This window comes from Perca flavescens, chromosome 8 (assembly GCF_004354835.1).
Source record: "Perca flavescens isolate YP-PL-M2 chromosome 8, PFLA_1.0, whole genome shotgun sequence".
Lineage (NCBI taxonomy): Eukaryota > Metazoa > Chordata > Actinopteri > Perciformes > Percidae > Perca > Perca flavescens.
Window position 1 is genome coordinate 4,105,994 of NC_041338.1, and position 12,740 is coordinate 4,118,733.

The following is a 12,740-nucleotide window of genomic DNA, read 5'->3' on the forward strand; positions in this document are numbered from 1 at the left end:
TCAATGCACATATTTAATTGTTGTATTGGGCTATAGTTCCCTGGCGATAAGGTTATGTAAATTTGTGTGTCATCTGCATAACTATGGTAACTTATTTTGTTGTTTTCCATAATCTGAGACAGTGGAAGCATGTAGATGTTGAACAGAACTACTTTTTTCATAGTGTTTTTTCCCCACCTCTGGTTTGAGTTTACTTGGCAGCATTGCCACCCCAGGGTGCCACAGTGCACTACTACAGTAGGACACTTGGTTAAGGTAAGGTAAGCATCCTGATGGGGGTTAAAAATGGAAAAAAAAGTCTTAAGTTTCACATCTTATGTTTCAAGTCAATGTTGACTTTTTTCATATATTGCAATCCTTCCCTTAACTTAACCAAGTGCTTTTATGATTATGCCAAAAAGAACCATAAAATAATGTGTTGTATTAGTAGCTATGAGGGGGAACACAATGAAATACATTGACAGTGAACATTTTGGAGAAACATTTAATTTAAACGTTTTGTCATAATGTTGATTAAAACGGCATTGCATGGGCTTTATCTAAACTGATGCTACTTTTTTGACAGGGTTGGGCACTAAGAGCTAAAAGAGAGCTAGAATAGAGGGAGGGAAAGGTAAGAGAGATAAAGAAAACAAGGAGCCAGAGAAATTAAGAAAACGGATCTGCTACATGGCCATACATTCGCCTGTGGCCTGGTGGGCAAAAATAAAAAAATATATATAAAACCCAGAACCAAACAGAAGACTTTCATCTCCACAACGTTATTCTCGTCTCCCTTCCCCACACTCCCCCTCTGGCTCTTTCCATTTTTCTTCCCCTCATCTCTCTCCTGCAGGGTCAGAGTTCAGCTTGGAGATAAGGGAATTGAAACAGGATCCTCTCCGCCTCGCTGTCAGACTATCTGACTATACACTGCAGTGATCAGTCCCCTCTATCTGTCCCCCAGCACAGGTCTCAGTGATGAGCTCGAGCAGAAGTCATCTCTCTGGGCGCTTGTGTGTGTGTGTGTGTGTGTGTGTTGAGAGATGTTCTGCGTCTGAATTGGTGGAACCTCTGTTGCCCAGCTGTAATACTATCTGAGATTCCCAAGTGAGACACGCAAACGCGCACGCACACACACACACACACACACACACACACACACACACACACACACACACACACACACTAAATACTAACTTCTGCAGAAAAAGAGGATGCAAAGAAGAACAGTCCTTGTTTTTCTCTCTCTTTCTCTCTCTCTCTCTGTACTCCAACCTCCAGCTCCAGCATAACAGCGCTCACTGTTACGTCTGTTCTGTGCTCCAAGTCTAAATGAATGGACGTGTACACGGGCACAGAAACGGGCAACTTAACAGTCTGTCGTCTGGAGCAGCTATTTGGCCAATGAATGCCTCTGTCTATCACGGCACTATTTACAGTAGAGTAACGGATGCTACCGCCGTTCAGAGTAAAAAGGACATCTGAGGAGAAGACTCTCCTAATGTCATCTTAGCACGTCAACCAATTATCACGCTTTCTGGTTCAGATGCTGCGGCTGCTACCATGGCAACGACAAATAACCACATATTTTTTAGAAAGGAGAGCGTGAAAAGCTAACAGACTGTTCCAGCTGGGACGCTCTTTCGGGATCGCTGCCATGAAACTTTTTTTTTTCCGAGAAGTGGAAGTGAACGCTGACGCAGCATCAGCTTACTCTCGCGATTAGCGCCTTGCAGTGAAACCGTGACTGACGATCGAGCAATGCCGGAGTGTGGTGTGCTTGGGCTGGTGCTTGCCACGCGTTGCCAGTTCAGTTTTTATGCTTTAATGTTCCTGTGAATCACGAGTTTTTCAACAGAGGTTGCAGGTGTAAGTGCTCCGTCTGCATCACGAGAGAACGAGACGATGCGTTCGCCAAGACAAAGCCTTCCCATACACAGCACAGTCACCTGCTGTGAATGTGTGCTTTTTGGAGAAAAGATATGCATCAATAGGCAGATTGATCCATAGCCAAAGGCTGGCCGATGGGCCATGCTGAACGCTGTGATGCACAGATACTGAGAGAAAATTAGAAGATGAGACGCTGAGATTCTGCTTGTAAGCAAAGGATTATGGGAAGAGTGCGGCTGGTTGCTAAACAGAGAGAAAGCAAAAGAGCAGGAGAAGTGGTACGGCGGAGGAGAAACAGCAGCAGAGAGGGCCGGGGGTGAGTGACAGGTAACAGACGAAAATACGCAAGTGAGTGTGATCAACGGGAAAAAAAAAGATCAGCTGTACAAAAAGACATGAAAAACAGCTGGAGAGAGGAAAGGAGACACGACTGTGATTTTTCTGACATTTCCGAGTCAAACACAAATCGGCAGGAAAAAAAAAAAGATATTATTACGACCACACCAATTATGCCTAAAATCGTATTCTCCTTTTCCTTTCCCCGTCATTTCTTCTTTTCTTTTTCCTTCTTATGCGTGAACGCAAAGGGTGCAAACAGTGTATCAGTACACGTACACAATAGTTAGCATTGTATACTGACTGTATGGTTCCTGGGCTTATATACTAAGTGTAGTTTGGATGGGTTATTAATCGGTTTGATATATATAGACGGAAACGAAGAAGATAGATGGAAAAGAAAAAAAAATTGTAAATGTGTGTGCGTGTATGCATGTATGTATGTGTGCATCTGTGTCTATGTATATGGGTTTATGTGAGTGTAGGTAGGTAGATATACGGTACACGTATGTGTATGTAAACATGTATCAATAAGTGAAGCATCAAATTGTTTTGTATTTAACTAAAGGATAAAAATAGAAAAAAGGGGTAGGACCAGAAAAGTTTTTATTTTAACTTCTTCCTAATCGTTTTTGAACAACAATTTCTTATTTGAATCACTTACAATAATTTTGGAAGATTGTGCTGAGATGTACATGTTCTTATTTATCTTGTTCTTTGTTATTTTAACTGTATTTTATATATATATATATATATATATATATATATATATATACACAGTCATGTGAAAAAATTAGGACACCCATGCTAAAGTTGACTAAAAAGATTGATCTTAATGCCTTAATTAAAAAAAGTGAAGAAAAATCCAAACTTAAAGGAGACCAATTTTCTTTGTGAATGAATAATGTATCGTAAATAAATAAATGTTCTTCCTTAAAATACAGGGGCATCAGTATACACACCCCTATATTAAATTCCCATAGAGCCAGGCAGAATTTGATTTTTAAAGGCCAGTTATTTCATGGATCCAGAATACTATGCATCCTGATAAAGTTCCCTTGACCTAGATATTGGCATGGGGTACTTTCCATAAAATCATCTCTCAATGCAAATCAAACCAGCTATTAGGCTAACTGAAATAAAACCATGCCAGTCTCTAGGTATGGTGAAGGTTATGTGATGATGTGGGCCTATTTTAATTCCAAAGGCCAAGGGAACTTTATCAGGATGCATAGTATCCTGGATCCATGAAATAACTGGCCTTTAAAAATAAAAATCTGCCTGCCTCTATGGGAATTTAACATAGGGGTGTACTTACTTATGCCCCCTGTATTTTAAGCAAGAACATTTATTTATTTACGATACATTATTCATTCACAAAGAAAATTGGTCTCCTTAAAGGTTGGATTTTTCCTAATTTTTTTAATTAAGGCATTAAGATCAATTTTCAAAAGATGATTTTTTTATTCCTCTTTTTAGTCAACTTTTAGCATGGGTGTCCTAATCTTTTCACATATACATATATATATACATATATATATATATATATATATATACATACATATATACATACATACATATATATATATATATATATATATATATATATATATATATATATATATATATATATATATATATATATATATATATATATATATACATACATACATACATACATACATACATACATACATACATACATACATACATACATACATACATACATACATATATATATATATATATATATATATATATATATATATATATATATATATATATATATATATATACATACATACATACATACATACATACATACACAGTACAGGCCAAAAATTTGGACACACCTTCTCATTCAATGCGTTTCCTTTATTTTCATGACTATTTACATTTTAGATTCTCACTGAAGGCATCAAAACTATGAATGAACACATATGGAATTATGTACTTAACAAAAAAGTGTGAAATAACTGAAAACATGTCTTATATTTTAGATTCTTCAAAGTAGCCACCCTTTGCTTTTTTTGATAACTCTGCAAACCCTTGGTGTTCTCTCAATGAGCTTCATGAGGTAGTCACCTGAAATGGTTTTACCTTCACAGGTGTGCTTTGTCAGGGTTAATTAGTGGAATTTTTTCCCTTATTAATAAATAAAGCAAAGGGTGGCTACTTTGAAGAATCTAAACTATAAGACATGTTTTCAGTTATTTCACACTTTTTTGTTAAGTACATAATTCCATATGTGTTCATTCATAGTTTTGATGCCTTCAGTGAGATCTACAATGTAAATAGTCATGAAAATAAAAAGGAAACGCATTGAATGAGAAGGTGTGTCCAAACTTTCGGCCTGTACTGTATATATATATATATATATATATATATATATATATATATATATATATATACACATTTTTACGTGTTCAAAATAAACTACCAAAAAATGCACAAAAACCCTTGTTTACCTACATGACTTGTATTCACTGAGTACAATGAATTGCTTCCATTTGGAGTAAACCTATCCTAAAAGTCAAGGAAACCAGCAAATAAAGCATCATCTCCACTTCTCATTGGTTGTGTGTTGTGGTGGTGTACTTACAGAGTAGGGCGAGCAGGAGTGTCGCGAGCAGCACGAGAAGACGGGCGCGGTGGGAGTGGGCGGAGCTGCAGTGCATCTTGTTCTTCTTACAGACGCACACTTGAACTTTGACCTCGGTGTTGTTGGACAAAGGGGGCACCCCCGAGTCAGTGATGAGCAATGGGAGCTGGTAGTTGGCTTTCTTCAGACTGTGCAAAAGCATGATTTGGGAGTGTGTGGCTGTAGGGGACACACAGAAGAAGGAGGAGGTTAAATCAATAATGAATAAAATAATAAATCACCCACCCCGCTGTGTTACATCCATCTATTCTGCATTCGACAGCTGCCCACTTTGAACAGCAGAACTAAATATGCGCATCATAACACGAAACCTATACGCCTCGAGCCATTCCTGACAATCAAAGCGACGAAATTGGCCCCACTTAACGTTGCGTAAGATTGTTGCATTGTCTTGCATCACACTCTCAACTTCCTTAAGAGACACAAAAGAAAAGACAGGAGGCTGTTCGCTTCATGCTGAAATGTGCCACGATATGCAAAGCTGCCCATTTTACTTGTCTGCCACGGCTGTTAACTACAAAGTAAGGTGACTTTTAGTTTTGCATTTAATTAGAAAATGTACATTGTCTAACTGTGTGCTCAAAACACGAGTCACGAGGCAGCGGTAAACATTTCAGAAAAGCAGAGGCCCTGTGGAGCACCCAATAATACAATTATTTCCTGAAAATGTGATAACGCCAGAAAATGTAATAAAACCCAATAATGTAATAACTTGACAAATAATGTCGAGACTGATATTCTAATAAAACATTTTTTTTCGAGTAATACCTTTCAGGTGGGTCATCCCCCCCCTCCGCCCCCAAAAAAGAAAATTAATGATGTAATAATTTTGACAGATAATGTAATAATGTAACAAAAAAAAGGTTTTTCTCAGAAATAGAAAGTGTGCAAGTACACAAAATTACTAACTAACTAATGTTACTCAAGCGAGCGATGAAGGCAAAACAGCATTGCCGATTTTAGACCCTTTTTAGGGGTTGCTGAAGCCCCCCTAAATTTCAGAATTTTAGTGCTTTAGGGCTAGAAACAGGTTGAATATCCTGGGTCTCTGTCGCCGATGCTATGCACCTGTAACCCAGTCAAGGAACGGGTTGACAAAAACGTAGTTTTGGCCAATCAGAGGAGGTTGTGCCAGACTCCCGCCTTTTGGCTGAGTCTCAATCTGATCCGTCAGAGGGAGAGCAGGAGTGCGGTTGTGAAGTTTAATGTTGGTAGTCCCCAGAGAAGATGTTGGTCATTTAAGTTATGCTATTACAATTCTAGACTGCCGGGGAGGCTGTTCCTCCCTAAGACACACTGAGCTGCTCTCTCATCTCTACTTGTTACTTTTGTATGCATCCTGTCCCAGAAATGCTTGTTACTAATCTAGCTCTGGGGAGTTTACTCCCCGGAGTCCTTATGTTTCTTCTTCGCAGAGCTATGCTCTGCGATTCTCTGCATTTCCCGGCTGCATCCTGCTGCGTCCTGCTGCATCCGCAGCCTCCACCCGTGCTCTGCAGCGCCACGTTACATCCCGCAACGCCATGCTGTGATGTTCATACGCACAGAGTAGTCAGGATCCGGTATAGGAGACTGCACTACTCAGTATGACACGATGTGCCCTGCTATGACATGAACTTCCACGATAACCTTCAAAGTCAATGTGACTTCTAATGTGACTGTTATCACCACTGTTCATCACGCCCCCAACCGGCCCGTCAGACACCGCCTACCAAGAGTCTGGGTCTGCCGAGGTTTCTTCCTAAAAGGGAGTTTTTTCTTGCCACTGTCGCAATAGCCACTGCTAATGCTTGCTCTTGAGGGAATTACTGTAATTGTTGGGCTTTTGGAATTTATAGAGTGTGGTCTAGACCTACTCTATCTGTAAAGTGTCTCGAGATAACTTTTGTTATGATTTGATACTATAAATAAAATTGAATTGAAATTGAAAAATTCATGGCACTGATTAAAACCCAAATAGAAACGTAAGCAACTAGAATTGTTGAACGCTAGAACATTGTGTCAAATTGGTCATTATTACTGTGACTTACAAAGCAGTCCTTCCAGAAAAATATGGAGTTCTTTTGTGATTATTGCTGGCAAAAATCCTTGATTATGCAGCACGTTTTCTTAAAAAATGTGCTGGAATATGCGGGATATTTATGCAATTTTATGAGATGAACTTGTGGGAACTTGCAAAAATTAGTTATAATAAATATGCGGATTTTGGATGATTATGCATTGAATTATTAGATTATTATCGCATAATCGCGTTTTTCTGGAGGGACTTAGTGTCAGGTTTAGTTCCATCATAGTCTCAAAAAACGTCAGCCGACGTTGTTGTTCAATAGCTAGCTCAGAGATTATCGGCTAATGAAATTACTGAATAAGCAGGGTAGGGGTGGGGGGAGGAGGTCACATTCTCATTAGGGGCTGAGCCCCCCCTAAAGGTCTGATCCTAGAATCGCCCCCGCAAAACAGTGCAGTCAGACACATTCCTCCACGGGTAGTTTAGTTTAAACACACTGAACATACTGTACTTGGGTTGTGATCATGAAATTGTGCCAATCTGTTTCTTCATACATCATTCATCATGTTCCACTTCAGCCACATGGACTTTCAAAGTGACAGCGCACACAGATTGGTGACAAATTAACGGAAAAACCAACGATAGATTTCTCAGTAAGGTGGTGTTCCACCACAAGCCTCCAGGGCCGCTTCAGTGTTTGTATTAAACAAAGGGGATGTTAATTAGGGAGCTTTAGAGACGTTGTTACCTCGGGGCAGAGCCAGCCTAGTGGTTTCCCCTGTTTGCCAGTTTTTTTATGCTAAGTTGGCTGCTGCTGGTACCTTCCCATTTATCCTACAGACATAGAGTGATATCGACCTTCCTATCTAACTCGAGGCAAGAAAGCAAATAAGTGCATTTCTCAAAATGTCAAACTATTTCTTTCATCTTTCACCCATCTGTATAATAAAATGGACTAACGTCAATTTAAAACAAATAATTGAAAACCAAAAAATGTCATTGATATTGTCTGAAAATGTATATCAACACACACAGTACAGGCCAAAGGTTTGGACACACCTTCTCATTCAATGCGTTTCCTTTTTATTTTCATGACTATTTACATTGTAGATTCTCACTGAAGGCATCAAAACTATGAATGAACACATATGGAATTATGTACTTAACAAAAAAGTGTGAAATAACCTAAAAAATTTCTCATATTTTAGATTCATCAAAGTAGCCACCCTTTGTTTTTTTGATAGCGCTGCAAACCCTTGGTGTTCTCTCAATGAGCTTCATGAGGTAGTCACCTGAAATGGTTTTCACTTCACAGGTGTGCTTTGTCAGGGTTAATTAGTGGAATTTTTTCCCTTATTAATAAAAAAGCAAAGGGTGGCTACTTTGAAGAATCTAAAATATAAGACATGTTTTCAGTTATTTCACACTTTTTTGTTAAATACATAATTCCATATGTGTTCATTCATAGTTTTGATGCCTTCAGAGAGAATCTACAATGTAAATAGTCATGAAAATAAAGAAACCCATTGAATGAGAAGGTTTGTCCAAACTTTTGGCCTGTACTGTATATGCACGCACACGCACACGCACACACACACACACACACACACACACACACACACACACACACACACAGCTTTACATGAGCACAGTGGCAGTCCATTTCTCTGGGAGCGGGCTCCTTCTCTGCTGGCCCTATCTGTCTCTTCCAGCCGTGGTGATTGAGGAGTGTCTGTACCTCCCTCTCCCGCTGTCAGTCACAGCTAATACCTCTAGGCAGGTTTTAGCTCTGCTCTGTCACTCAAACACACACAGACAGCGCTGCTGGTCATGCAACCCCGAAATCAATGTCTTGGTTGGTTGTCTGTCTATCCTCCTCCTCTCAGCACATCCTTTTACTCTTCATCCTAATCAAAGGGTCCATATTAGTTAAGAACTACCTGCTTTCACCATGGACTCACATTAACACTGTGTGACAGGTTTTACAGTACAATTGTACACAGGTGAATTGAACCTGGACTGTATTTTCAATGACATTTACTTTTTGTTGAAACGTTTTTTTCCCTCTCACCCATCTCATACCTTCTTTTCCTTTGTTTATTTTTATCCCTATCCCCAGGGTGCCTTTTGGCAACTCTGTGAGAATGGGCTCAAAGCTCCTTTTGAAAAGAAACACAGTGAGGGCGCAATAAAAGAAAAGAAAAGAAAAGTGACTCATATACACTGATGGAACAAGTTGTGGTGTGTTCTATTAAGGTTGTTGTTAGTGGACAAATACGAAATATGTATTGATTGTTGTTAGTCAACAGTTGAAACGGTTCCCGTTATTAAACTCCATTGTTCTGCCTAAAACAGTTATTTTTATTTCAGTTTGCGGAGCATACAAATCTCTTTTCAAAAAGTAAAATACTCACAGTTGACCCTGGTAACCTTCCATGTTTTATCCAGGCCGGGCTGTTTTCCAAGTTCTATCTTAAAGGGTGCAGCGTTGGGCGGGAGGTCCTTGTCCCGCCCCCCTACTATGGCCACATTCATATCATGGGCGTCTTCACACACTCGCGCTACCGATGGTACCACATAGGGGGCGTTGTCGTTGTAGTCTTCCAGGTGAATGACCAATGAGCCGGTACCTGTGGCTGGAGGGCTGCCTGGAAACACACAAAGTATACGAGTATTAGGAGAGGCAAAAGACAAAAGTGTTGATAGATTCACTCGGCACAATTTAGTGCACTGCTGTAGGCCTGGATGCTCATCATTGTGTGAAGAATGTGAACAGTAACGATCTGGGCAGATGTGAAAAGAGCAATAGAACAATGTGGCTGCAGTATAACATGGTGTAGTCATGATAATTCTAAAGTGAATTATCCTTTAAAAGGTCCAACGTGTGGGAATTTCTCCCATCTGGCGCTGAGATCGTATATCGCAATCAACTCTCTCGCGCCACGCAGTTCAAAGTAGGTATTACAGCTACGGTAGCCTTGACGCTTAAAAAAGCCGGTCTCTTGCTCTTTTCAATCTCCTTTTTCTTTTTCTGGGCGAAGAAGAAGACTCCTGTTCCTGAAATTTGGATGTTGAATACGTGTGGTCCTCCATGTTTCCTTCTTCCAACTTTCCGGGGCTGGGAAGCTACGATACCCGTTAGCAGCATTAGCAGCACCTGGGAGTTTATCATGTGACAGCGAAAACGTGAAAGGCGGAGCAGTATGTCCTGTATGTCCCTTACCGGCTAACGTATTTCAAGATGGAGCATGAATATGGAGCATCTACCCCAGTTCATGTGAATGCAAATGTCAAATTTCAAGCCAAAAGGAATACTTGGAATTGATGGTGGTGGTAAATATTCATGAAAAAGGACAAGTTTTGTGAACGGGAAACACAAATGAACAATTAAACACGTTACACACCGGACCTTTAAGTGTTTTTTATTCTGCCGTGTCGAAATGTGTTCAGCTAATAATCCCAGACCTGATGCTTTTTTTAAATACTAAATGCCAATAAACCTAATAAGATCCATCCTGCTCTTTTCTACTCTGCTGACCTAATTCGACCCAAATCAAAACACAAACGTGTCATTTAAATGCCGGAAGAGCATGAATCACAGTGGCTCGTGTTTTTCCAAGAGAACATTTTGACTTGGCACATGGCCGGCTTCTGTGTTTGTATGAGATTACCCCTTATTGAAGGATGCCGGGTTAAAAAGCAGCTTGGCTCTTCTCTATTACTGCTCTCTGTTTTACTGCGATTAGAGGTTATTAAAAAAGTGTGCACGGCATCCACAACAGCACCAGAGGTCAGTCAGCAATTAACACCTAAAGACAAGATCTGTAATTGGAAAATGGTGCTCCTCCACCTTTTCAAGGTAAAAAAAAAATAATATTTGCAGACAATTTAGGGCAGAGCGAGAGGGTAAAAAAAACAAGTCAAGATATATGTGCAATAAATGTCAAGTGACGATGGAATAAAACCCAGTCTGGGTTTTTTATGGCGCTGTTAGATTAAGCTGCATACATTAAGCAGGAAATGTTCCCACGGTGAAATGCTGATTAGGTGAAAGTTGACTTTTTAGGACAAACTAACGAGGCAACATCCCTGCGATGTTTTAACGTTAAAATATGACAAGACTTAGAAGAGAGAAATCTTGGCCAGTTTAATAATAGTCAGGTTTGGTCAGAGCCTCATCATCTACGAAACATCATTGTAATCAGATATGAATAAAATAAAGCTTTCTGATCCGCTGAATTAAAATGTGGATTTACCACTCAAGTAGTTTTTAAAACAATGGGTTCCTAATTTCAGAAAGATAAGCTGGTGGTGCCGAAATTACACCAGTTTTACCAGCTATAGTTAAATAACTAGTCCATTTGAAGTTAACTCATCATCCGCTGACTTAAATAATGACTTAAAATGAGAAACTTGTCAAACTGGTCTTAAACTACATTTATAAGGGAGCTAGGCCATTCTGATAAGCTATTTCCCACCTGCCAGAAAGAGCTACTCGACTCTGACTACATCATAAGGGAGGTAGGCCATTCTGATTATTATTTCCCACCTGACTGAATAAGCTACCCTAATTTTAACTACATTTATAGAGAAGGTAGGCCATTCTGATTTTTTTTCTGACATTTTCTACCTGAGAGAATAAGCTACCGTACCCCCTGGACTTGAACCTTGGACCTTCTGCGTCGAGGCATACACATACATATGTGCGCCCGCTCTACCCACTGAACCAACCCAGCCACGCAAGCTACCCTACTTTAACTACATTTATAGAGGAAGTAGTCCATTCTGACAGATATTTCCCACCTGTCAGAATGAGCTAACCTACTTTAACAATACATTTATAAGGGAGGTAGGCCATTCTGATAGATATTTCCACCTGCCAGAATAAGCTACCTTACTTAAGAGTACATTTATAGAGGTAGGCCATTCTGATAGATATTTCCCACCTGACAGAATGAGCTTGCCTACTTTACACCACAATTATAGAGGAGGTAGGCCTTTGTGATAGATATGTTCTACCTGACAGAATATGCTACTTTACATTAAACTACATTTATAGAGAGTCTATTCTGATGGATATTTTCTACATGACAGAATGAGCTTCACTACTTTAGCTACATTTATAGACATAGTAGGCCATTCTGATTGATATGCCCCCCCCCCGACAGAATGAGCTACCTTACTTTATACTACATTTATAGAGGAGGTAGGCCTTTCTGATGGATAGTTCCTACCTGACAGAATGAGCTACCTTACTTTAAAGCAACACTATGTAACTTTTCCCACTCCGGTCCCCCTACAGGTTGGAAGCGGAATTGTCCATTACATTACATTATGCGAGTTTGCCAGATCGGGTAGCGGATCTGTAGTTCGAATGAACTGGACAATGTAATGTAATGGACAATTCCGCTTCTAAGCTGTAGGGGGGCCAAAGCGAGAAAAGTTACATAGTGTTGCTTTAAACTACATTCATAGAGGAAGTAGGCCAGTCTGATAATTTCCTACCTGACAGAATGAGCTACCCTACTTTGAAGAGGTACTTGATTGCGACATGATATTGTGCTAAAAGAATGCGGCTAAAGCGACATATCCCAGACAAAATGTCAGCATCACCACCAGCTGATGATCCATGTAGAAGACAGAGATCAAGAAGTATTTCTTGTATTGCACTGTAGAGCTAGTCAGTCTAGGCTAGTTAGAAAACTATTAGATCAGACTGTTCATTCTAACTTGACTATGATTACCTGCTTAACTTACTTCCTTATACAGCAGTATATTTCCCCTTTTAACAATACAAAAGCAAAGAATTTTGGGATAAGATCTAACTAATGTGTTTGACACCGCCACATGACACGCGGATGC

General features: G+C 39.7%; 1 protein-coding gene across 1 annotated transcript in view; it reads right to left on the reverse strand.

Moving 5' to 3' along the window:
* cdh13 (cadherin 13, H-cadherin (heart)) overlaps window positions 1–12,740 on the reverse strand; it is a 402,025-nt gene that overhangs the window by 12,079 nt on the left and 377,206 nt on the right. The window contains exons 13-14 of the mRNA XM_028585823.1: window positions 9,293–9,526; window positions 4,811–5,029 (exon numbers count right to left, since the gene is read on the reverse strand). Coding sequence (XP_028441624.1) covers window positions 4,811–5,029; window positions 9,293–9,526 — 453 coding nt within the window. The remainder of the gene's footprint in view (window positions 1–4,810; window positions 5,030–9,292; window positions 9,527–12,740) is intronic.